The sequence below is a fragment of the Triticum dicoccoides genome, chromosome 6A (genome assembly GCF_002162155.2).
Source record: "Triticum dicoccoides isolate Atlit2015 ecotype Zavitan chromosome 6A, WEW_v2.0, whole genome shotgun sequence".
NCBI classification, from domain to species: Eukaryota; Viridiplantae; Streptophyta; class Magnoliopsida; order Poales; family Poaceae; genus Triticum; species Triticum dicoccoides.
Window position 1 is genome coordinate 525385320 of NC_041390.1, and position 26586 is coordinate 525411905.

The following is a 26586-nucleotide window of genomic DNA, read 5'->3' on the forward strand; positions in this document are numbered from 1 at the left end:
GCCTTGTACGTCCAAGTCGGGGTATGCGATAAAAGAGGTCTTGTCTTTGTGCAATTAGATCCAGTCTTATTTTGTGCTACCTGATCTGTTGACCTGACGCGAGATGCCCCACATAGTGTTAAGACAAATGGAGTTTTTTACTCGGATGTTAATGTCAACAGATCTGATCTGTTTTTGTGCCTTTGTTTGTTTAGGCAAGTAGATTTCTGTTGTACATCACATGCACCAATTGAAAGCCGTGTCTTTCCTCATGATTAGTTAAGATCTTTTGATGTTGTACCGTGGGTTTTAGTTCTCATGAAGTTGTTTCTGTTAATGATGCACTTTGACTCAGCTGATCCACCTGGATTAAACTTAATTTCAGTTTAGCATTATGTGCTGATTTTGCCAACCATGTTTTAATATCCCATTTGAGTATTTTCAAGCGGCTCAACTGTTTCCGTCAGCTTGCAATACTACTATGTTTATTAGTTTTGTTGCTAGTAGGGATTATCGGTAAATTTCCAAAATGTGTTTGTGACTGCTATTCATACAGATTAGGGCTAACCAAGTTGTAGAGATCACTTTGGTTCTTTATCATGTTTCTTATGGTTACAAGTTAGTGTAAATGTTCGTTAATTACATCCTTGTTATTATATATCTATATGAGATAGTACGCTTTACCTGATTTGCTTGTTATTTCCTGGCTGTATGTTAGTTTATACACTGTTTCATAATTACATCAAGCTTGCTAACTTGTACTTTGGTTTGATTGTTGTTGCAGGTCAGAGATGGCGGACCGTGCTAACCACCCGTCTGTCATGCAGAAGTTTGGTGGACAGTTCCACCTTGCCTCCAGCTTCTCTGAGGGTGTTCGTGCTCGCAACATCTGCCCTTCTGTGCCATCCTATGAGAGGCGCTTCACCACAAGCAGCTACATGACTCAGAACCTTGGCATCAGTGTCCCCATGATGTCATCTTCTCCATTGTTTGCCAATGCACCACCTGAGAAGAAAGGTGTCAAGAACTTTGCAATTGACTTCCTCATGGGAGGAGTGTCCGCTGCAGTTTCCAAGACTGCTGCAGCTCCTATTGAGCGTGTTAAGCTGCTTATCCAGAACCAGGATGAGATGATCAAGGCTGGCAGGCTCTCTGAGCCATACAAGGGTATTGGTGACTGCTTTGGCCGCACCATCAAGGATGAAGGCTTTGGCTCATTGTGGAGAGGAAACACTGCTAACGTCATCCGTTACTTCCCAACTCAGGTATCCATCTCTTGTTGTTATGCTTATTTTCATTAGCTTTCATGGTCACATGATGGTAATGGTGTATGTTGAACCCTTTTCTCAGTCTTTGAACTTCACATGAAATGCGGCATTTTACAATCTGTCTGTATTGTTATTTTCATCATCTGTTTGTCTTGTTTTTGAATGCCAGTTTTACAGCTGATGCATTTTAGGAGATAAAATTGAATATCTCTATTGTATCCAGAAATTCTAGTTCAAATATTTCGTTTTCATATGGCTGATGCTAGTTTTATGCACCAGAATTATTCTTTTGCTATTGTTTTCTTGTTCTAACTTGATCTAATTCATTGATGTCTTTTTCCTAGGCTTTGAACTTTGCATTCAAGGATTACTTCAAGAGGATGTTCAACTTCAAGAAGGACAAGGATGGTTACTGGAAGTGGTTCGGTGGCAACCTTGCTTCTGGTGGTGCTGCTGGTGCTTCCTCGCTCTTCTTCGTGTACTCCCTGGACTATGCTAGGACAAGGCTGGCCAATGACGCAAAGGCATCCAAGGGTGGAGGTGACAGGCAATTCAATGGCCTGGTTGATGTCTACCGCAAGACTCTCAAGTCAGATGGTATTGCTGGGCTTTACCGTGGATTCAACATCTCTTGTGTTGGAATCATTGTCTACCGTGGTCTGTACTTTGGACTGTATGATTCTCTGAAGCCCGTTCTCCTCACTGGCACTCTCCAGGTTTGTTCTAGTACCTTGCCACATTCCATTCTATTGTCAAATTTCTCTGTTTGTGTGACAGCCACTGACATCCTTGATCACCATTCACCTGTTTGCAGGACAACTTCTTTGCCAGCTTTGCTCTTGGTTGGTTGATCACCAACGGTGCCGGTCTTGCATCTTACCCCATTGACACCGTCCGCAGAAGGATGATGATGACCTCCGGAGAGGCTGTCAAGTACAAGAGCTCCTTGGATGCTTTCCAGCAGATCCTGGCGAAGGAGGGTGCCAAGTCTCTCTTCAAGGGTGCTGGTGCCAACATCCTCCGTGCCATTGCTGGTGCTGGTGTGCTCTCCGGCTACGATCAGCTCCAGATCCTCTTCTTCGGCAAGAAGTACGGCTCAGGCGGTGCCTAGAGGGGAAGAAATGATGACGAACAAGAGAAGTCTGTTCCCAGTCCTGCCCTTCAAGGATCTGGCGAACTTTTATCTTTTTAACGTTGGAAGGCAATAATTTCTGTAGAGGGTGGATTTTCCCAACATTCGTTTTTGGTGGAGGCATCGAACTCCAGAGGTTGTCGTAGGTTGGCGGCAGCGTTCTCAAAACATTTACTATCATAGGGGTTGAGTTTGAGTTCGAGTATGTGCCCTGAATCGTTACTGGGCAATTTTCCTTAAATACATTGTCCTCCAATCCTACTGAGATTATTATGGTCCAAGTTTATGCTGTTGGTCTTGACATCCTATTTCTGTTTGCATTTTTAGTTTATGCTGTTGCTTTGCCTGTTCATAATTCTTATTGATTTGCCTGTGATTCTTGTTTTACTTGCTTTGTCTGTGAGATTCTGATTCGTGTTAGTACACTGCCTCAGTTCCGAAATGTAGTAGTGCGTAGCCAAACATCACAAACTTTGATCAAATTTGCGCAACATTTACATCGTATCATTAACAATAATAAGTATTTTCATGTTAAATATATTTCGTGTTGTAAATATAAATAGTTTTAAAGTTCTGGAAATTTTTGACTTTTAAAAAAAATATGCTTTTGTTGGTTTTCTCTCTTCCTGTTCTCCCTTTACATTTGAATATCTCTTACGAAAACAAGACGTGTACCATCATCTTTTGCTTCTCTACGCCATAAGTGATTTGAAAATGACCCATCTAAGGTTTGAATTCTATGGTAGTTTGATTCCCAGGATTGGAATCCTATGGGATTTGTTCACAAGGAACATCAGTTTTTCTGTGACACAATCAAACAAACTTGAACATATTAAGGATTGAATCATTTGTAGAAAATCTAGCAGCCACTTCAACCTTGAAAAAAAAATCATATGTTTTTCAGTGTTTTTTGTGACACCATCAAACAAACTCAAATCTCCATTCCTTTCCTAGTGTATTTTTTTTGTTCTTGTTTCCAAAATTTGCATTTCGTGACATACATCTACGCGACTTGTTAGAGATTGTTCTATAGACGATGTAGACGAAAAAATAACGAACTTCTGCATCTCTGAGGTCTAAAAGAACTTTTCTAGTAGATGATGCAGATGCAAAAAAAAATATATCTCCGCCTTTCGAAGATATAAATTAAAATACTTCACAGTGCAAATATACATCGTTCACCTATAGGAAATGTAAAAACAAAGACCGCACGCTAACTGTCCAATAGATTTCATTTTTCTTTTGTTCGCCCGCCCGACGTCCGGGCCATGGCCGACCTCGTCGCCTCCTCCGCCGCAGCCGCTCATCTGCTGGGGCCTTCGCTGACATGACTACCGTCGGTTATCCGCCGTCGCCCTGGTTTTGCCCTACCCCAGCCGATCGCCGTTGCGGTTGCTGTCCCATTGCCAGATCCGACCGCTCCATCGCCACCGCCTCCGGTTCGTCGCTGCCTGCCCAAATCGGCCTAATTGACCGCTTCTCCGCCGTCGAATCACCGCCGTGCTGCTGATCTGAGCTCCCCTCGCTGCCCCCAGGTTCGAGCCGCACACACGCCGCCCCTCCGACGCTCCTCTCTCCGCCTCGAATTGCCGCTCCTCCGCTGCTGCACTGCCGCCCCTCCGCCGCCCTGATTCGCGTTGCCGCCGTCCCGATTCACCACCCCCGCCGCCCCTCCGCCACCCCACCACTGCCCAGACGCAGCCACCCCGAATCGTGCCGCGCCGCCGCCGTCCCCACTGCCACCGCCGATTAATTTTTACATTTGCAGTTTGCATTTTCTATTGGAGTTGCTCTTTTATATCTCCGTTTTGCATCATCTGCTGGAGTTGGCGTTTTTTCAAAGATGCAAAAAACACTTTTTAAAGATATAAATCTCGTGTTTTACATCTTTAAATTTACATATTTTATTGGAGATGCTCTAAGCGGACCGAACCAAGGACTTCACTTACGAAACGATGAAAAATTGTGCAGCGGGTGCCATGGTGGAGAACACTTTGTCGCTGGTGCAGGTGTAAGACCGTGAACAATCTGACGAGCGCGGCTTCAGCTACTAGACGATGAGAGGATATCCAACGACCAGCCTGCCAAGAGGCCAACGCCCGCCACACGCTCCCACCCTGACCTCGGCGCCGCCCGGCCGACCCGAATGGCGACTCTCTCCGCCCCCTTGCTCCGTTCCCACCACCGTCACCTCCCCGTCCGCTCCTCGCCGCGCCGCTGCCCTTCCGCCGCCTTCCCGCGCGGGTTCGCTCCCCTCGAACCCCTCTCCTCCCGCGGGCCCTCACGCACCGCCGTCCGCTCCGCCTCGACCTCGGCAGCGGCACCGGAGGCCGCCGAGGCAACGGGAGGCGCGGCCCCGAGCGAAACGGCAGCGGAGGAGGAGGTGGTGGAGGCGCGCGTCGTGCTCCCCACCAACGAGTCCTCCGAGAACCTGCTGCGCATCCGCCACACCGTACTGCTCCTGCCCTCCATTTCCCTTCTTCCTCCGTGCTTCTACTGCCATAATTGCAGCTGTTTCAGCCATTCAGTTTCTTATCGTTCGATGCGTGTTGCTGACTTGATGTTGGCTGATTTTGTGTTCAGTTAGTCAGCTTTGTTACTGTCCCCAACTGTAGCAGTGTTGGTTAATTTCTGTTGCATGGTTGCTCGCTGTTGCAGTGTGCCCATGTCATGGCGATGGCCGTCCAGAAGCTGTTCCCCAACTCCAAAGTGACCATAGGCCCCTGGATAGACAATGGCTTCTACTACGACTTCGACATGGAGCCCCTCACGGATAAGGACCTCAAGAAGATCAAGAAGGAGATGGTGAGCATACATTGGTTACATTTGATCACAGATTGGATTTCTGAGTGTCGAGCGAGGGATTTAACTTGTTTACCATGGTATGTTGGTAGGACCGAATCATTCGCCGGAACCTTCCATTGGTGAGGGAGGAGGTGTCCAGGGAAGAGGCTCAAAAGAGGATCCAAGCGCTTAACGAGCCATATAAGCTGGAGATTTTGGAGAGAATTAAGGAAGAACCCATCACAATTTATCACATTGGTAAATATTATAGTTTGGTATCAGCTTACTTCTCCGATGCTTGTTATTTGCTATTACTGAATACTGATCGGTGGATTTTATGTACTTGCTGCTGTGTCATGCAGGAGAAGAGTGGTGGGATCTGTGTGCTGGCCCTCATGTTGAGTCCACTGGCAAGATACAGAGAAAGGCTGTTGAGCTCGAGTCTGTTGCTGGTGCTTACTGGAGAGGTGATGAGAATAATCAAATGCTACAAAGGATATATGGGACTGCATGGGAGAGTGAAGATCAATTGAAGGCTTACATCCACTTCAAGGAGGAGGCCAAGCGCAGAGACCATCGGCGACTAGGTCAGGACCTTGATCTGTTCTCTATACAGGTATGATCTTACATTCTTACTTCTAACATTTACTTAAGAAACCATCTGAGTAATCCCTTAGTAATTGAAGCATAGCCTCAAGTTTCCTAGTGTCCGACAGTATTGGACTTCACCATTTTGTTGACCCCTAAAAGTTCAATGGCATCATGCTAGCATTCATGCTTGCAAGGAAGTGACCACCAGATCCAACCAAAGTAATTAAATGATATTACCACACCATGTGATATGAAGTGATCCCTTCGCTCTGTCTGGCCTAGCAGTGGGTCTTATTTTGACAACACATCTGCATTCACAGATATTTGCTGTCACTGTCAATTCTATATCAATTTTATTACTTTGGCATTGGCATCCAGACCCGACCTCTGTAAATACCTTGCTATCTGTGCGTATGTGGTATTCTGTTTTTGGTAATAGTGACTGTAGCCAATCAACTTTTAACAGGAAGATGCTGGTGGGGGTTTAGTATTCTGGCATCCAAAAGGTGCTATCATCAGACACATTTTAGAAGATTCGTGGAAACAAACTCACCTGCAACGTGGTTATGATCTATTGTACACTCCACATGTTGCGAAGGCTGATCTCTGGAAGATCAGTGGACATATAGATTTCTACAAAGAGAATATGTACAACCAAATGGATGTAGAAGATGAGCCATATCAACTTCGGCCCATGAATTGCCCTTACCACATCTTGGTATACAAGAGAAAGCTACAATCATACAGGGATTTACCCATCAGAGTGGCAGAGCTTGGAACTGTCTACAGATACGAGCTCTCTGGTGCTCTGCACGGGCTGTTCCGCGTAAGAGGGTTCACACAGGTATTTCCTTGATTCCGAATTTGATTTTGTCTAATTGCATGACGATGTTTTCCTGTATTCTGCAACCACCAGATAAATATTGAACGTTATGCAAGGTTTTGTGTTTTCTGAGATGACATATGATTTGTTGTACTTAGGCATTTGTTCTTTTCTAGAAGCGTTCTGCATTTATTCTTCATTTTCTCTGGACTATTTCCCACATTGTTATCTTAACTAGCATGGATGCTTAAGTAAAGGCATTGTTCAGTAATTCCCTAGGTAGACCTTTTCTTGTGCCCTATTAAGAAAACGTGGAGGCCCCGACTCACAGTTATGTATGTTATATGATTTTGTTAAAATTATGCCCACTACTCTGACATTACTAACATGGGCTGCTCTAGGTGTCTGCAACAAGTTTTAGACCATAAAAATATCTGTCAAATGTTCATTGTAAAAATATATTAAAATATGTTTATTATGCAGGATGATGCCCACATATTTTGTCTCGAAGACCAGATAAAAGATGAAATTAGAGGAGTTCTTGATTTAACTGAAGAAATACTGGGGCAGTTTGGCTTCCGGAATTTTGAGGTAAACCTTTCAACCAGGCCAGAAAAATCTGTTGGCAGTGACGACATATGGGAAAAGGCAACAATTGCTCTGAAAGACGCACTAGATGATAAAGGATGGGGATACACGGTTGATGAAGGGGGAGGTGCTTTCTATGGTCCAAAAATTGATTTGAAAATTGAGGACGCTCTTGGAAGAAAATGGCAATGTTCCACCGTGCAGGTAAGTTATATTTTTTTCTACAAAGAATAAGCAAATTCGTGGATTTTCTTCGAGGGAAAAGGGCATATAACATCATTCGTTTTTCATATATTTTAGGTTGACTTCAATTTGCCTGAACGGTTTGACATCACTTATATTGACTCGCATACTGAGAAGAAACGGCCTATCATGATTCATAGAGCCATCCTTGGGTCTTTGGAGCGATTTTTTGGCATCCTCATTGAAAACTACGCTGGTGATTTTCCACTTTGGCTTGCTCCAACCCAAGCCCGTATTCTGCCTGTCACAAACAATGAGGTTTGCTCCCTCTACCTTGCATTAGTTTCACTTGTTAAACCAATATTTTTACCTTGTACTGTAGTAGATTTGTGCGAAGTAAAGAAGGTACTACTACTTTATATCTAGGTGACCCTAGGCAGGACAACAACATACTTTTATTTGTTATTTGCATGGCACACACATATCAGATGCTTGATTTTTGTTAGCATCACTGACGAATCCATGACATGTTTCAAAATTTCAGTTGCAGTACTGTAATGAGGTGGCTTCAGAGCTGAAATCGAGAGGTATCCGCGCCGAGGTATGCCACGGCGAACGTCTGCCGAAGTTAATCAGAAACGCCGAAACACAAAAGGTGCCGCTCATGGCGGTCGTTGGCCCCAAAGAAGTCGAGGCCAGGACGCTCACCATCAGGTCCCGGCATAACGGGGAGATGGGCACCATGCCCGTCGACGATTTCATCAGCAAAATCCAATCGGCCGTTGCTGACAAATCTTCCCTGTAGATATCCCAGTCTGTTAAAACTTCAGTTCATATCGTAGAGCAGTAGATCTTCTGCTGCACATACACCGTACAGCGCCCACCGGAGTGCTTCCGACGAAACCGAGCGACGGAGGTCCAACAATTTTGTGCAGAATTGCCATCACGACACACTATATAGTCAGCAACAGAAGCCCAGCATTCTTGATTGTACATAGTTTGTGACCAGACCACATTTCAGTGCAAGTTTTCAGCCAGACCTTCTTGCAGCTCCTTATACAATCACGTCGATAATATTACAGAAATGATGCGACTGCAATCTGCACTGCACCTGCACATCATTGGCATTTCATGAATCTCCAGGCAGCGGTGATCTTGATTAGACAGGCGAAACCCAGCAGGATGGATGCGCGGGCGCATTTGCCGCGACGTTTGCCTGGTCGGCAGACAAACTGTAATGGCCACTTGCCGCTGCAGAGCGAGCAATTGTGTGCGGTGCTGAGTCGTTAAGTCGTGCCGCCGAGATGAATTGGTCTGTCTGCGCCTGTGAGGCGGGGGGCCCCGACCCGATTGATTGGGGCGTCACTCGCTGCGGGTGGGAGGGCGTCGTGCGGATCTATGATTGGAGCGTGATGGACGGACCGAATTTTACCGGGCAAGTCCGACAACACCTGGGACAAAAACCTGCAGGCTGGAGGACACTGGGATAGGTAACTTCTCCACCCCAGTCCCAGATCAGATCTTCACTTACCCCGCGGCGTCCGTAAAAGATCCAGTGGCAGCATAAAAGTGGTGGGACCACGTAGCAGAGGAGCGCATGCTCATACACACAAGAAATAACTCAATTTTACAGAGCCGTCATCTTCCTGGGTGGAAAAGATGGAGAAACGTGAATTACCTCTAGAGATAAGAGGTAAAGCCTTTTCAGCTATTTGTAATTCGCGATTTAATCATGAGGCGCTGCACTTCTAATGTCAGGATTGCTAAAGGGAAAATTAATTGCGTAAGAAATGAAGAGACCGTAGATCTTTAGACAGAAAGGCATTCTTCCTTGTAGTATTAAATAAATCAAAAGCCCACATCGAATTGAGCAAGTTTGCTTGGTTTGCCAGCTTACAAATTATGCGCGGCACCGTTTTTCGGTTGCATTCACAGCAATGCTTTTCTTTTTCTTTTTGAGAAACACAGCAATGATCCGTGAGATACGGAAAAGAAAAAGGCCCATTAATCTGCACTAACTCGACTACATCTTTTTTTTAGCAGGAACTCGGCTCTATCTACGAGCAGGGGTTCTCAGTTCTCACACATGATCGACAATAAAACGCCCCAACTAACGCTGGTGGTACAGTTGTACCAGCGCGCGCCGTGCCGTGCCGCGAGCGGGAGGGCTTCTTCCGTCGTGACCATCACGTCGCCTCCACCACTCCCCTGGTCTCCTCCCTCCCTCCACCACCACCCTCGCCCGCAGAGGAATTAAAACCTCCTTATCCTCTCTGGCGCGCTGCTGCCATTGCACCCCTAGCTGCCTGGATCCAACCGTCCCGTCCCTCGCCCCTTCCCTCTCTGATCCGCGCGCTCTCCTTTTGGAGCCTTGCGCCGCGCCCCTTTCTCCCTGTCCCAATCCGCTTCGACGTCCCTCCTCTACCGGCGCGTTCTCTCCTTTTGGTGCCCCCCAGCGAGCGAGCTCTCGGTGCCCGTGCCACCGCCCCTTTTGCCACGCTCTCCTCTTTTTGTCTCCACCTTCTTGGCTAGCCGTTGAAGGGGCAGCCATTGTTGCGCAGCCGGTGAGGTGAGCTGAGGAGGATGTCGTCCGCGGTGGAAGCCATCTCCTGCTCCAAGGTCGCCGACATCGCCGCGGCCGGGCCTGCGGAGGCCAAGGAGTGCGCGGCGGCGGTGGCGGAGCACGGCAACGGCAACGGCGGGGCCGGGGACGCCGCGGCGACGAACGGGAAGAAGTGCGGCGGCGACGTCGCGGCGCCGCCGCATTGCGGCAAGGGCGTGGAGGAGGAGGAGGACGAGGACGGCGAGAAGGTCCCCGAGCACATCGACCTCGGCCCTATCCTCAGCATCAAGGACCAGCTCGAGAAGGACAAGGTAACATGTCAGCATGCGCCGCATTCTCGTGCCTGAATTCTTCTAGCTGCCTGCCGTCGACCGATGGATGGATCGATTGATGCGTCTCCTTTCTCCATGACATTGTGCAGGACGACGAGAGCCTGAGGAGGTGGAAGGAGCAGCTGCTCGGCAGCGTGGATTTGAACTCCGTGGGAGGTAAACCTCTGCAACCATGCAAGAACTTCTCGTCCGGGCAGATCGATAATTGCTCGCGTTCAATTTGCCCCGTCCTCGTGAACCCTGCGTAATGGCGGGCAACACCACCAGTACCAGTACGTGTACGTAGGACACCGGCACTTGCGCAGTTTGGCATGTGAGCACCGCCGTGTTCCGTCGTCAACACGCACTGCCCCGTGAACCCATCCGTTGCTTTCCGTGCTTAATTATAGAGCGTTTTCACGACTCCGTCTGTGCACCGGCCGGCCGGCCGGCCGTAGTGGTACTACTCAACAGTAGAACTGGAGCGGGGAAAATTTTAAAAGGTGGTGGGCTCCGTTGGCTAGGTCGTCCGGCCTTGTCCTTCCGTGCTAATCATTTCGTAGGGAAAAAACAGACACATGGAGCCCCCCGTTTTCTCGAATGCACTGGTCTGGTCGGTCCCCGTACGTTGCCGTGCATGGTTGAACTATTGTGCCTTCGCCATTGACGATATGCGTTCAGAGTTTTCAGACTTCAGATACAGGGTAGTAGTACTGATCGTAGTGCCTTCTTGCTGCCCTGAAAGTGATGCATCCCGGGAATAATGCATGATTTGTCGTGGTGATAGCTAAGTCTTTGTGACTTTTGGTCCGATTATGCCCAACACGTCTTTGCAGGGCATAATTGATGGGAGGCAGCCTTGTTTGTCTGACATAACAGCATAAACCGTTAAGCACGTTGTTCATGTTTTTAGGAAGGCATTTCTAACATCAGAATTTAGAATTCAAAACGATCCGTTATTTGATGGGAGATTTCGATGTGAGATTTGAATGCACGGTGATTGATTGATTGACTGGTGCAGAGACGCTGGAGCCGGACGTGAAGATCATGAGCCTGTCCATCCAGTCCCCGGGGCGGCCGGACATCTTCCTGCCGCTGCCGGTGGAGCCCACCAGCGGCAAGGGGGTGTGGTTCACCCTCAAGGAGGGCTCCCCGTACAAGCTCAAGTTCACCTTCTCCGTCAGCAACAACATCGTCTCCGGCCTCCGCTACACCAACACCGTCTGGAAGACCGGCATCAAAGGTACTAGTAGTAAAAACGAATGAAACCGATTCACCAATTCTCTGCTTGCAGTTAACGAATCGTGATGGTTTTGCTGGTGCAGTTGACAGCACAAAGGAGATGCTGGGCACGTTCAGCCCGCAGCCGGAGCCGTACGCGTACGTGACGCCGGAGGAGACCACGCCGTCCGGGATGTTTGCCCGGGGATCCTACTCTGCCAAGACCAAGGTCGGTAATCAAACGATGATCGAGTTTAATTGTTCAGAGATGCACTGCAGGATTCAGAGGTCTGACGGTTCGACGTTTCTCTCTATCTTTGGCAGTTCCTGGACGACGACCGGAAGTGCTACCTGCAGATCAACTACACCTTCGACATACGCCGGGAGTGGCCGTCGTCAAGCTGAGCCTTCGTCCAGTCCGGTCCGCCGCCGTGTACAAGTGAGACGTGCCTGCCTGCCTGCCTTGGTTACTACTGCTGCCGTTGAAGCAGACTGGTCTTTGTTTCGTTTGCGTTTTACTACTACCTGTTTTTTCGTGGTTGCCCTTAGGGCTATTGTCTCCTGTGCGTCTGTGTAAATTTGGTTCGGTTGATTGTACGTCGTAGAGGCCATTCGTCTGTCCGCGTGTGTGTTTGAGCTTTGCCAGGGTCTGTTTTGAAGAACGAACTGTCATGTTGAGTTCATGTATAATGCACCAGAGCAACGCGGCTGCGCGCACTTCGTGTAATGCTCAAGAAAGAAAGAATATCTGCCACTCACATTCTGAAGGTTGGGATTCATCTTCTGACCTGCGACTTTTGTTTGTCATGTGTAAGTTGCCGATTGCCTAACTTCCACATGGACATGGTGGTGCGCAGCGCACACCGGAGACCGGCCGGATTGTGTGCCTGACGGAAGGGATTTCGGGCCGGCCGCCGGAAAGCCGAGAGCGACGAGGCAATGCCCGGGTCGTCGCCTGTGGGTGGCTGTAGCGCGACGATTCTCCGCAACTTGGTAAAATGGGTGCCCGGCTGTTCCTTGTTACTACTTCCATCGGCCACTACCACAGGAAACTCGAGATCGGCGTGGAGGTGCTCGCCCTCGCCATGCGATTCCCGGTGTGGGAAATCGGACGAACTTTGTGGCATGTTCGTTTTGGCACCTCTCCCTCCTCTGCTCGGCTAGTATAATGGTCTATAGCTGGCCAAACGGGCCGGGCCAATCAGGCCAGCACACGATCACGCCGGCACGGCCTGCTCGTCGTGCCTGGCACGCAGCACAACTTGGGTCATGCCTGGGCCTAGAGACTGGGCCTGACACGCGGGCCGGCACGGCATGGCCCGTTTAGTATTTTTATTTTTTTCAGAAATTTACATATACATAATATGACCTAAATGACAGCACAATAAGCTTAAAATACAGTCCAATAGGCTGAAACATATGTGGCCCAGTGTGCTAAACGTGCTACGGGTCGGCCTGTTTAATAACCAGACCGTGCCTAGGCCGAGGAGTGGCACACGTGGGCCGGCCCGGCCCGGCTACTAAACGTGCCAGCTCTGTAATGGTGCTCTTGGTTATAGCGATCACACTGGCGCACATTGGACTGTTTTGCTAAAGCACGTCCTTCGCCTCCAGCTGAATCTCTGGATCGATAGCTCCATGAGGCGAGCACCCCTATTCCCCGCCTACAGCGAGTGTAACTCGTGACTCGCTTAAGGGGGCGAGCAATATACCCACGCGCAAGTGAGGCTGAAGCCTGTTTTTCTGTGTTTTTACAATTTCTGTTTCTGTTTTTGTTTTATTTTGTATTTTGTTTATACATTAAAATACTTTAAATATATATGTACAAAACTGCACTTTAAAAACACATAAAAAATATTTAAAAAATGTTGAATAAATATTAGAAATCTTAAAAAAGATTTTGAAAATGTTGAATAATTATTAAATAATTTTCAACGAGTACATGAAAAATGATGAACAAGTATTTGAAAATGTTGACTATTGATAATGTTGAAACATTATTTAAAAATGTTGAATACGTACTAAAAATGTTAAACAAGTATTTGAAAAATATTGAATAATTATTAAATAATTTTGAGCCAGTATTTGAAAATGTTGAACAATTATATGAAAAGTGTTCAATAAGTATTAAAAAATGTTGAAATAGTATTTGAAAAATCTTGAATAAGTATTAAAAATGTTAAACAAATATTTGAAAAATATTGAATAATTATTAAACAATTTTGAGAGAGTATATGAAAAATTGTGAACAAATATTTGAAAATGTTGAATAAGTATTTAAAATGTTGTACCATTATTTGAAAAATACTGAACATGTATTTGAAAAATATTGAACAAGTATTTGAAAAATGTTGGACAAGTATTTGATTTTTTTGAACATGAATTTTGAAAAAATATTGAATAAGTGTTCGGACAGTGTTGAACGTGTATACAAAGAATGTTTATCACTTATTAGAACATGTTTTGGACATATACAAAAAAGTAGAGGGAAAACGAAAACAAACATAAGAAAAAACAAAGAAATAGAGACAAAAAAACCCCAAAATAATGGAGAAGGAAAAAGAGAACCAAACAAAAATGAAGAAGAAAAAAGAAAAGCAAACCAAAAAACGAGGAAAGCCATGTCAAAAAAGAAAAACAAAAACAAAAAAAAAAACCCGTGATGAAAACAGAAAAACGGTGGAAAACCGTATCGTCGCCCTAAAAAAAGGTCACGCCTTCTGTTTTAACAGAAAGCTAATTGTACCTCAATATCTTCCTACATTGGCTACCTGCCAGGAGAATAGGGTTCAAATCCTCGAAACTCCCTTTTTGCTTCTTTTTTGGAATTTTCTTATTATCCTTTCATTTATTTACAAAATATTTTTCAAACTAAAAATACAATAGTCAATATTCCTTAGAAAATAGTTCATTTTACTACCCTGAAAAAAGTTGGTGGTTCACATAACCCCCTGATCTTTATTTCTGTTCCTTTCACCTCCTAAACAATCCTATACCGGGCAAAATCAATCCCTGGATGGTTTTGACTCATCTTGGCGCTGACGTGGCAACAGTCAAATGGTGGTTTTGACCTGTGGGTGGGCCTCCGTTAGGTGGACCACGTTTTGTCGTCGCCTACCTCACCGAGCATCGCCCCCTCGCATCGAACCCTGCCCTGCCTCCGACCGACGCCGGTGACTACCGGAGTTCCAAGGCGCCACCCCGAGCGCCCCGCTTCTCCTTCCTCCCTTCTCTTTCCTCTCCCTCTCTCTTCCCTCGTATCTCTCTCTCAGGTACAGGTCACTCCGCCGCCACAAGCTCGTCGCCGTACCATCTTCACACCGTCGCCGGAGTCCGGATCCGGCCGGAACCAGATCAGATGGGGGCGCCACCCTCGGATCTGGTCGTCCCTCGCCTCCCCGCGCCGCCTGCATCGCTGTAGCGCCGCCGGCTCCACGTCCATGGCCAGCCCTTGCTACCGCATCCACACCCCTGACCAACCGCCTCTGGTCAATGAGAGGCCATGACCTCCGCAACCGCCTTGACCGTTGCATCGGCCTCCTCTACGCACGGCTGCGCCTGAGCACGACCGCGCCGATGCGTCGCCGCTGAAGCCCTCCACGCCGGCGACCTCGGAGCAGGACCGCGCCGATGTGGCATCATTAGTTTAGGTCCCCTTCTGTTAATCCGAGACATTGACATGTGGGTCCCCTTCATCACTAGGTTTAGTCTGAGACATTGACATGTGGGCCCCCTTCTGTTAATGATGCAATTAGGGCTAAATTAGTCCCTTGTTAATCTCCGTGCAGCCGAGATGTGGGACCCATGTGTCATATTTGACCAGGCCCAACAGTCAGTGAGAGTGTCTAGCTGAGAGGGACCCACCCGCAGGCCAAATACCGCCTTTGACTGTGTCCACGTCAGCATCCGGTATGTGCAAAACCAGCCAGGGACGGTTTTTGCCTGGTTTGGGATTGTTTAGGGAGGTAAGGGAACCGAAAAAAGATCAGGGGGTTATGTGAACCACCAACTTTTTTCAGGGTAGTAAAATAGACTTTTTTCTATTCCTTATAATAGATATACTTAATTATATCATAAGAATCTTAAGATATTTTTTGACTAGATAGAAATAGTAAATTTCAATCGAGACACCTATTCCATGACAGATTTAAACTTAGCTTCTATTTTCATGCCTTTAGTAGGCTTAGTACTTCTGGCAATCGCAATGACTTCTTTATCTCTTTATGTGCAAAACGATAAGATTGTCTACTCTTTTTTAGTGTAAGTAATATAATATGGTAGGGTATGTGGCTTTATCTACACATAGATGAAAAACGGTTATGGATGCGGATATAATATAGGCTACGAGCATAAGTGCATGAATATCCAGAGCCAGGTATAGCGAGTTTTATCTTATTTATTTTAATTGAATCAATGAATATATTTTGAATAGAAAGTCAATGCATCTAGCCTATTATTTCACAGGAGTACTAGTTGCTGAAGGCGATTTCAGAATAAAAAAAGTAAAGTCAAAATTATTCTCTTCTTTTAACTACATATGCTAATGGGCCAGTCTAGTTGTTAGGCGAACCTTCAGCATGAGAGGAGCAACTTCTCTCGCTAAAGGCGAGAAATAAACACCGCGCAATGAGCCTACTACGATTTCTGCTCTTTATCGCCTTTCTTTTTCACTACACACAGTTTGAAAAATGTTCACAAAGTAGAAATTTGTCAGTAAATTTAAAAATTGCTCATGAATTTGAAAAAGGGGGTCACAAAATAAAAAACATGAATGTTATAATGAGTTGTAATGTTCAAAAACAAATGGGTTCGAATCAGTTTTCATAAATTTTAAACTTTTCTGCGACATCCAAAAAATGTCCATGAATTGGAAAAAATGTCCATGAAATCAAATAATGTCGCCGGATTCAACAAAATGTTCAAGGAATCGAAACTTCTTCATAAATCTGAAAAATATTCCCGAATACGAAACACATCTCAGGAAATAAAACATTTTCAATAATTCAAAAAAAGTATGTGAATACAAAAAATGTTCATGAATTTGAAATTTTGTTCTAGATTCAAAAACATTATTGTGAATTCAAAATTTATTTTTGAATTCATTAAATCAAAAACTATTCATGAATATGAATAATATTCACGATTTTTTAAAACTGTTTACAAATTCAAAAATTATTCAAGAAATAAAAAAATGTTCATATAAATACAAATAATGAAAAAACCGGAAGGAAACCAAAATAAGCTATGGAGAAAACAAAAGGAAATCAAACATAGAAATAAAAAAAGAAAACCAATGAAACACAAACAAAAATAAAAATAGAAGAAACGAGAAACAACAAATGGAAAACACAAAGAAGCCCATAAACATAAAGAAAAACTAAGAACCGGTGAAAACACAAAGAAGAAACGAATAAACTACCGAAAAACCAGTGTGAAAACACATGGAAGCTTCCCAATACAAGCCTAGAAGGTTACAAAATCTCGGAACATAGTGGAGACTAGGGATTAAGTCCTAACAAAACTAACTCGATTACATGATAAATCTCATCCAACCCATCACCGTCTAGTAAGCCTATTAAGGAATTACTCACTCCCATGGTGAGCATCATGAAATTGGTGATGGAGGATGGTTGATGATGACGATTGTGTCGAATCCCCCTCTCCGGAGCCCCGAACGTACTCCAGACCAGCCGTCCCATTGAAGAATATGATGTGGTGGCGACTCTGTATTGTAAAACGTGATGATTCCTTCTCTCTGATTTTTTCTGGACAAATAGGTACTTATGGAGTTGGAGTTAGGGTTGTCGGAACTTTTATTTCTGCACAAAACAACACCATGGCAATTCTGCTGAAAACAACATCAGTCTGGGTTAGTTCCATTCACATCATGCAAACTAGAGTCCAAAACAAGAGCAAAAGTGTTTGGAAAAGTAGATACGTTTGGGACGTATCATAGAGCAAAACCCCCTAGTATATGTATGTTAGAGGAGGAGGAGGAGGGGGCAACCACCAAGGAGGGGAAGTCCCTCCTTGGGGCGCCGGCCATGGGGGAGGAGTAGGAATCCTCCCCAAGTCCAATTCGCACCCCCTGGTATATTGCAAGGGGGCGCCACTTCCTTATGGGCCTTGTAGCCCATAATTCCCTCCACCTCTTGGATTTTTTAGGCCCATTGATATTTAAATTAAATATAAAATGTCTTAAATACTTCTATACCATTATATTTTTTAACATCTTCAGAAACATTTCTACCTATATATAATATATCAGTAATACCCGATGTTCACCAAAACCCTTCCCGTGATCCCGAAACACTTCCGGATCCTCTTGGAACTATTCCGAATATTAATGAAAAAAATCTACAAATATGTTCTCATCAATCCCGTCCTACTAACACTCTGCAGATCGTGATTGCCTTAAGCTTGTGACCCCGTAGGTTCGGTAACTCATAGACATGAATGAAACCGTTCATTCAACGACCAATAGCGGGACCGTGGACATCTATATCGATCCCTATGAGCACATGAGTGATATTCAAGTGAAGCTTTGTTTATAATGTGATGTCCCCTTTGCTTCGTGATACTTCACAAAACCCGGGATGCATCGGTATGATGACCCACAAGTATAGGGGATCAATTGTAGCTCTTTTAGATAAGTAAGAGTGTCGAACCCAATGAGGAGTAGAAAGAGTGCAACAAGTGGTTTTCAGCTAGGTAATGTCTACAAGTGCTGAAATTGTAAGTAACATAGTAGTTTGACAGCAAGATAATTTGTAATGAGCAAGTAACGATAGTAGTAATAAAAGTGCAGCAAGGTAGCCCAATCCTTTGGAGGCAAAGGACAGGCCAAAACGGTCTCTTATAATAAGCAAAGCGTTCTTGAGGGTACACGGGAATTTCATATAGTCACTTTCACCATGTTGATTCGATTTGTGTTCGCTACTTTGACAATTTGATATGTGGGTGGACCGGTGCTTGATGAACCACAAGTATAGGGGATCTATCATAGCCTTTTAGATAAGTAAGAGTGTCGAACCCAATGAGAAGTAGAAGGAAATGATAAGCGGTTTTCAACAAGGTATTCTCTGCAAGCACTGAAATTATCGGTAACAGATAGTTTTGTGATAAGGTAATTGGTAACGAGTAGCAAGTAATAAAAGTAAATAAGGTGCAGCAAGATGGCCCAATCCTTTCTGTAGCAAAGGACAAGCCTGGACAAACTCTTATATGAAGGAAAGCGCTCCCGAGGACACATGGGAATTATCGTCAAGCTAGTTTTCATCACGTTCATATGATTCGCGTTCGGTACTTTGATAATTTGATATGTGGGTGGACCGGTGCTTGGGTACTGTCCTTACTTGGACAAGCATCCCACTTATGATTAACCCCATTGCAAGCATCCACAACTACAACATAAGTATTAAGGTAAACCTAACCATAGCATGAAACATATGGACCCAAATCAGCCCCTTACGAAGCAACGCATAAACTAGGGTTTAAGCTTCTGTCACTCTAGCAACCCATCATCTACTTATTACATCCCAATGCCTCCCTCTAGGCCCAAACAATGGTGAAGTGTCATGTAGTCGACGTTCACATGACACCACTAGAGGGATGACAATGTACATCTCATCAAAATATCGAACAAATACCAAATTCACATGACTACTAATAGCAAGACTTCTCCCATGTCCTCAGGAACAAACGTAACTACTCACAAAGCATATTCATGTTCATAATCAGAGGGGTATTAATATGCATATTGGATCTGAACATATGATCTTCCACCAAGTAAACCAACTAGCATCAACTACAAGGAGTAATCAACACTACTAGCAACCCACAGGTACCAATCTGAGGTTTGGATACAAAGATTGGATACAATAGATGAACTAGGGTTTGAGATGAGATGGTGCTGGTGAAGATGTTGATGGAGATTGACCCCCTCCCGGTGAGAGGATCGTTGGTGATGACGATGGTGATGATTGCTCCTTTTCCAGCCTAGAATCCCAGCTGCCGGCATTCTCCATCTTCATGTAAACCCTGTAAAATAAGAGAGAATATGCATAAGTATTGTGGCATAATGTGTAATAACAGCCCATAATGCAATAAATATTGATATAAAAGCATGATGCAAAATGGACGTATCAGTGCTTAGGTGTAGTTCTTACTTGAACAAACCTCCTACTTATGATTAACCCTCCCGCAAGCATCCGCAACTATGAGAAAAGTATTAAGAATAAATTCTAACCATAGCATTAAACTTTTGGATCCAATCGATCCCTTATGGAATAGCGCATAAACTGGGGTTTAAGCTTCTGTCACTCTCGCAACCCATCATCTAATTGGTACTCCATAATGCATTCCCTTAGGCCGAAATATGGTGAAGTGTCATGTAGCCGACGTTCACAAGACACCACTAAAGGAATCACAACATACATACTATCAAAATATCAAACACATATCAATTTCACATGATTACTTGCAACATGATTTCTCCCGTGACCTCAAGAACAAAAGTAACTACTCACAAATGATAATCAAGCTCAAGATCAGAGGGGTATTAAATAGCATATATTGGATCTGAACATACAATCTTCCACCAAATAAACCATATAGTAATGAACTACAAGATGTAATCAACACTACTAGTCACCCACAAGCACCAATCTATAGTTCCGGTAACAAGATTGAACACAAGAGATGAACTAGGGTTTGAGATGAGATGGTGCTGTTGAAGATGTTGATGGAGATTGCCCTCCCCAAGATGGGAGAGTTGTTGGTGATGATGATGACGATGATTTCCCCCTCCGGGAGGGAAGTTCCCCCGGCGGAATCGCTCCGCCGGAGGGCAAAAGTGCTCCTGCCCAAGTTCCGCCTCGAGACGGTGGTGCTCCATCCCAAAAGTTCTCTCCTCATTTTTTCTAGATCAAAATGACTTATATACCAGAAGATGGGCACCCGAGGTGGGCCTGGGTGAGCACAACCCACCAGGGCGTGCCTGGGCTCCCTGGCGCACCCAGGTGGGCTGTGCCCACCTGGTGGGCCTCCTTTGGTACTTATTTGCTCCAATATTCTTTATATATTCCATAAAAATTCTCCGTGAAGTTTCATCTTGTTTGGAGTTGTGCAGAATAGGTAGCCTGACGTAGCTTTTCCAGGTCCATATTTCCAGCTGTCGGAATTCTCCCTCTTCGTGTATACCTTGCATATTATGAGAGAAAAGGCATTAGAATTACTCCAAAAAGCATTATTATGGATAAAAACATCATAAATAACAGTAGGAAAGCATGATGCAAAATGGACGTATCAACTCCCCCAAGCTTAGACCTCGCTTGTCCTTAAGCGAAAACCGAAATCGAAAAACATGTCCACCTGCTTAGAGAGAGAGAGCTGTCGATAAAAACAAAATACAAACATAGAAGCATCATGTTCATTATTATAACAGAAACAAACTTAAAATAAGACTTTTATCAAAGAATTTTTATCATAGACTTCTCATGAATAAGTGATCATTCAACACACTATTGAAGTATAAAGCAAAAACTCTATTAGAAACCAACAAACTAAGTTCTTAGTCAACTTTGCAACTACAATTCATCATCTTTTCAGGAAGGGTCACATGTCGGAGCCTTTAGGCAAGTCCACATACTCAAGCAACATATAGTCTTCCATGATTGCTAACACTCCCCGCGTACACATCAGCAAAACGTTTCAACCGGACACATAGAAAGATAGGGGCTTGTAGTTTCGCCTCCCAACGTATTCACCTCAAGGGTGATGTCAACAATAATAACTCATGCTATCTATATTCAACTGGACATATGTGCCTAGATTTTTCCTCACCACATGATGCTTGCCAAAGGAGAAAATAAAAAGGAGCAGAGAGAAAACTTTGACTCTTTGCATAAAAGTAAATACATAAAAGTAAAAGATAGGCCCTTGGCAGAGGGAAGCAGAGGTTTCTGTGCGCTTATTTGTTTGTATGCTCAATCCCTTAATGCAAAAGAACGTCACGTTGCATTGCCCCTTGTGACAGCGACCTTTATTATGCAGTCTATCACTTTTATTCTTTGCCATCACAAGTTCACGCAATGCTCAATTTTCTCTTACACTAAATGATCTCACACTTTTAGAAGCAATTTTTATTGCCTTTTTGCACTGATGACAACTTACTTGAGGGATCTTGCTCAATCCCTAGGTAGGTATGGTGGACTCTTGAAAATAAGATTTGGGTTTAAGGGTTTTTGGATCAACCCGTGAGAGGTGTAGGATGAAGATGGTCTCTCTCAAACGACCCTGCAACCAAATACACAAAGTCTCTTGTGTCCCCAACACACCCAATACAATGGAAAATTGTATAGGTGCACTAGTTCGGTGAAGAGATGGTCATAAAAGTGTAATATTGATGGTAGAAATATATTTTGATAATTTGAATAAATAAAAACAGCAAGGTAGCAAATAGTAAACGGGCACAAAAACGGTATTGCAATGCTTGAAAACAAGGCCTAGGATACGTACTTTCGCTAGTGCAATCTCTCAATAGTGCTAACATAGTTGGATCATATGATTATCTTCAAATTGTAACGAAGAATCACTCCCGAGTTCCTATTAGCGGATAACAAAAGATAGGAATTGTTTGTAGGGTACGAAGCCACCTCAAGGCTATTCTTTCCGATCGATCTATTCAAGAGTTCATACTAAAATAACACAAAGCTATTGTTTCTGTTTGATCTATCCTAGAGTTCGTAGTAGAATAACACCAAAGCAAATTCATATTCATAATACTCAATCCACACAAAGAACTACAAGAGTGCCTCAATATTTCTACCGAAGAAACAAGGACAAGAACGTGCATCAACCCCTATGCATAGATTACCCCAATGTCACAGCGGGAATCCGCAAGTTGAGTGCCAAAACATATATCAAGTGAATCAATACGATACCCCATTGTCACCACGAGTATTCAATTGCAAGACATATATCAAGTGTTATCAAATCCATAAAAGTATACAATCCGATAACCACGAAATCTCAAAGGGAAAAACTCAATTCATCACAACAAGATAGAGAGGGGAAACCACCATATGATCCGACTATATTAACAAAGCCCGCGATACATCAAGATCGTGACATCTCAAGAACACGAGAGAGAGAGAGAGATTAAACACATAGCTACTGGTACAAATCCTCAGCCCCGAGGGTGGACTACTCCCTCCTCATCATGGTTGTCGCCGAGATGATGAAGATGGCCACACCGGAGATGATTCCCACCTCCGGCAGGGTGCCGGAACGGGTCTAGATTGGTTTTTGATGGCTACAGGACCCTGCGGCAGCGGAACTTCTGATCTAGGTTAACCCCGAAGGATTTCAAAATATTTGGGAATTTATAGTGCAAAGAAGGGGTGCGGGAGGCCACCGAGGTGGGCACAACCTACCTGGGCGTGCCAGGGGGCCCTGGCGCGCCCTGGTGGGTTGTGCCCCCCTCGGGGAACCCCCAGGTGCAGCTCTGGCCCATTGGGTTTCTTCTGGTCCAAAAAAATCTCCAAAAAGTTTCACAGTGTTTGGAGTCCGTTTAATATTGATTTTCTGCGATGTAAAAAACAAGCAAAAAACAGCAACTGGCACTGGGCACTGGGTCAATAGGTTAGTCCCAAAAAACGATATAAAGTTGCTATAAAATGATTGTAAAACATCCAAGAATGATAATATAACGACATGAATACTTCATAAATTATAGATATGTTGGAGACGTATCATGGACCTAGCTATCAGCCTCTCCATGTACCGTCCACTTTCGAGGGATGTCGCTCATTGACCACGTTGACCACGCCGCGCCGAGAGCACCAGGGCGGTGGACGACGGCAAGGCCTAGGAAGGGAATGACACGGAGCCGGGGAAGACGCAGCAGTTGATGCCCATGCTGAGGGGAGTACGAGCGCTGACTGGTCGGCAACGAGGTGAGGCTGACGTCGCCGGAAAATAACAATATGTGCGGGTCGGCAGTGGGGTGAGGCTGACGTCGCCGGAAAATAATAGCCGGCCATGGGAGGAGGGAGCAAGCAGTCCCGCCGGCACTGGTTTGGGCGGCTGGAGCAGGAAGATCAGAGATTGAAGAAGCATGGCGACCGTTGGATGGACATCCAACAGTCACTACTCTGTGTTGACTAAGTTGACAAAGCCTTGCGTACGCATCAATTTTTTTAGGACAGCGTCATCATCAACTTAGTAGGCCAGAAGTCAGCGTCCAAATCTATGGAAAACAACATACAACCCATTAGCCATTATTTTCAACAATTTACAGCCCATTTGCTAATTATTAAGGATATTTTGAAGCCCATATTATTTTTATTAGCATTACAGACCATATATTCTGGGCACTGCTAAAAAATTCAATGAAAATTTTCATATTTCGGTGGGGTTTGAACTCTTTTAATCACGAAATTTTGAGTCACATTAAAAATGATTAAAAAAAATATATCAAAAAAAATTCTCCGCAAAAATATGAATGAAATTTAAAATATTTACTAGCAAGATGCTCGTGCGTTGCACGGAACATGGAGATGGATTTGTATGAGTAGTTTATCTTGTGAGAGAAAAGGATGAACGAGGGAAGGCCGTATCTGCAAATGTGGAGAGGAGTGCGGGTAAATTGTCATAGTTTCCTTCCTATCGGTTAGATATAGATCGGACGACCTATATTGCAGGATGGCAGGCATACCATCATCACCAACTCTGCTTTTTATAAGAGTAGAGAAATCTAGAAAAAAAAAATGATATTTTAATGTAATTGCCGGTTGGCTTTGGTTTAAAAATTTACAGCCCATTTCTTACAACTTATAGACCATTTTCTGGGGAAGCCCATTTCTTACTACTTACATCCCTCCCCGTCTTGAAAGATTTGTGGCCCAGCAGGGCTGAGAAAAGCAAGTAGGCCTCGGTTGGGTATTCTCCAAAAAAAGAACTAGGCTAGCCATTTTCAGAAAGAAAAAAGATTTCAACTGGGCTCGTCATGTGCTTAAATAAAAGCGTAAGCGTGGGCTAGACGGGCCACAACCCCCGCACAACACGCAGTTGAGCTCCGTCTCTAAAACTAAAAAAACAATTGGGCGAGCTGCTACGTCCCTAGTGTTATCCGCTCGTGTAATTTTCTCGTTTATTAACTACATTGACAATGGCGTGGGACCTAGCTGTCAAACAATTAGGAGGAAGTATTTTTTTGGCTTGTAAGAGTAATAACGAGGCACCTGCTTGCATAATGCAATGACCCTGGTGGGTCCCTACTGTCAGCCTCTCGACGTACAGTCATCTCCTGATTCCTCTCGGTTGTTGACCATGTTGACAACGCCAGACGGCGGCGGGCACAACAAGCGAACCAAGGCGAAGAACGATGACGAGGCGTTGGACGCGGACGAACCGGAGCAGTGAAAGGTGCGGCAGTGTAGTGGCAGGCGGAAGGGAGTACGAGGGCAACAACATGTAACTGAGGCTTACAAACAGTACAAAAAGCCCAAGGATTAATCTTTCATCAAATTTAGACAAGACCCATATTGAAAATGGCAATAACATCTAACCCAACCACTCTTTTTCACAGTCACAAACAAATGGATCGGTCTGATCCATAAAATCAACATCCCGTGCAAAAAATATATATTGGAGGATGACTACAAGTTGTTGTAAATAGAAGTCGAGCATGTTCAGAAGCCCATTTGTCCATCTGAAACTTCTTTTTTTGCTGTTCAACATGTCTGTCCATGAGAAATCTCTTTACAAAAAACTTAAGCCTCATGGACAATCGTAACCTCACATTCAACAGGAAGAATGTGACAAAGCTTCTGTTTGCCTGGTTGGATGCATATCCATCCATCGTTATTGTCCTCAAACGAATGTCATGAGAACTGAGAAAATCCTGGTGCTTATTACGCCACCGATTGGTTATATGTTTTGCTCCATGTGGTTGTGCCTAAGTAGACATGAAGATTGAAAACAATTAAGGTCTGAAAAAAGAGTATGTCGAAAGAGTGACAACTGAACGGTTAATTCTAGTACAATATATACGGGCTTTCAATGTGCATGAAATCATCACCTTTATATATAAATTCTCCAGAGATCAAAAGCATCACAGCAAGCCAATAATTATGTTCAAATCAAAACTAAACATTCCGACATATAAGATCTTGACAGAATCTAGCAGCATTGATAGGCTATCCATGGACGAACTCTTCATTGAGCATATAACATAATATTAGTACCCAAAGTGTACTCCAACATGATATAAAACTTATGTGCACAAATGAAAAATGCAGCTTATGATTACAAATGTGTAGATGATAATATACGGTACCTGAAAAAGTGAGGAGCCAAACACCAACTTCCTGTGATCACTAAATGGATCACGAATTACACCCAAGGTCTCCAGTTTGGGCGCAGAGATGATAGTTATTTGCGAAGGTTTATAACAATCATCAAGGAGCAACCTTTGAAGTGAAGGGGCATCTTCGATGATGAGCCGTTGTCCTTCAAAACAAATTCCAATGCTTTTAAGGTGAAACAACTTTATTTGGAGACAAATGATAGGGATTTCTATTCCCAAAACAATCAGCAAGCGCTCCAGAGCAGGGTAACTGGAGTGGATGATGCTGTGCAGTGAGGCCTCCGACAGATAAACCACCACAAGCGAAAGTTTTTTAGTAGTGGGAGTCGAAGCATTTGTACCAGATCGTGTGGTAGATGGCACCGGGCGAAGGTGGCGGTGTGGAGAGACGAAGAAAACCGCGAGATGGAAAACGATGGTGTGGGCACAAATTCTTGGTGTGTTTGTGGTACAAAACTTTCGTGGTAATGGTAGAACTCAAACTACTGGAGTTTTCCGAATTCAGGGGATGTCAGCCAAGCATCCACCATGCAGGGTATGGACATCAGGTAGCGTGTCGGGATGCAGAGGCATTGAACAGGTCCATGCTGGTGAGAGGAGACGATGCCTCTCAGAGATCAAATTCAGGAAGGACAGAAATCTGATGGCAGTCGATATTGAGGGGGGCGGTGCGCCATATCGGGTGCCACCAAGTTGAGAGGACTTGTGTGCGACAACAATCCTTGGTCGGGAGAAGCGAGATGATCTCCTCGAGGATGACGTCTGGGAGATT

General features: G+C 44.5%; 3 protein-coding genes across 3 annotated transcripts in view; all 3 read left to right on the top strand.

Moving 5' to 3' along the window:
• Positions 1–2682, top strand: part of LOC119317672 (ADP,ATP carrier protein 2, mitochondrial) — a 3301-nt gene extending 619 nt beyond the window's left edge. Inside the window, exons 2-4 of the mRNA XM_037592155.1 lie at positions 764–1244; positions 1592–1963; positions 2062–2682. Of these exons, the coding sequence (XP_037448052.1) occupies positions 771–1244; positions 1592–1963; positions 2062–2358 (1143 nt within the window). The 5' untranslated portion in view covers positions 764–770 and the 3' untranslated portion in view covers positions 2359–2682. The remainder of the gene's footprint in view (positions 1–763; positions 1245–1591; positions 1964–2061) is intronic.
• A 1843-nt stretch (positions 2683–4525) lies between these two features.
• Positions 4526–8464, top strand: LOC119317671 (threonine--tRNA ligase, chloroplastic/mitochondrial 2). The gene is made up of 8 exons (XM_037592154.1): positions 4526–4831; positions 5038–5184; positions 5274–5421; positions 5526–5779; positions 6221–6598; positions 7061–7369; positions 7466–7666; positions 7893–8464. The coding sequence occupies exons 1-8, from the start codon at positions 4526–4528 to the stop codon at positions 8151–8153; spliced, it is 2004 nt and encodes a 667-aa protein (XP_037448051.1). The 3' UTR covers positions 8154–8464.
• A 1142-nt stretch (positions 8465–9606) lies between these two features.
• LOC119317673 (rho GDP-dissociation inhibitor 1-like) lies at positions 9607–12201 on the top strand. The gene is made up of 5 exons (XM_037592156.1): positions 9607–10222; positions 10333–10399; positions 11244–11465; positions 11548–11672; positions 11768–12201. Exons 1-5 carry the CDS (start codon positions 9932–9934, stop codon positions 11846–11848), a joined length of 786 nt encoding a protein of 261 aa, XP_037448053.1. The 5' UTR covers positions 9607–9931; the 3' UTR covers positions 11849–12201.
• Positions 12202–26586: the final 14385 nt, after the last annotated feature.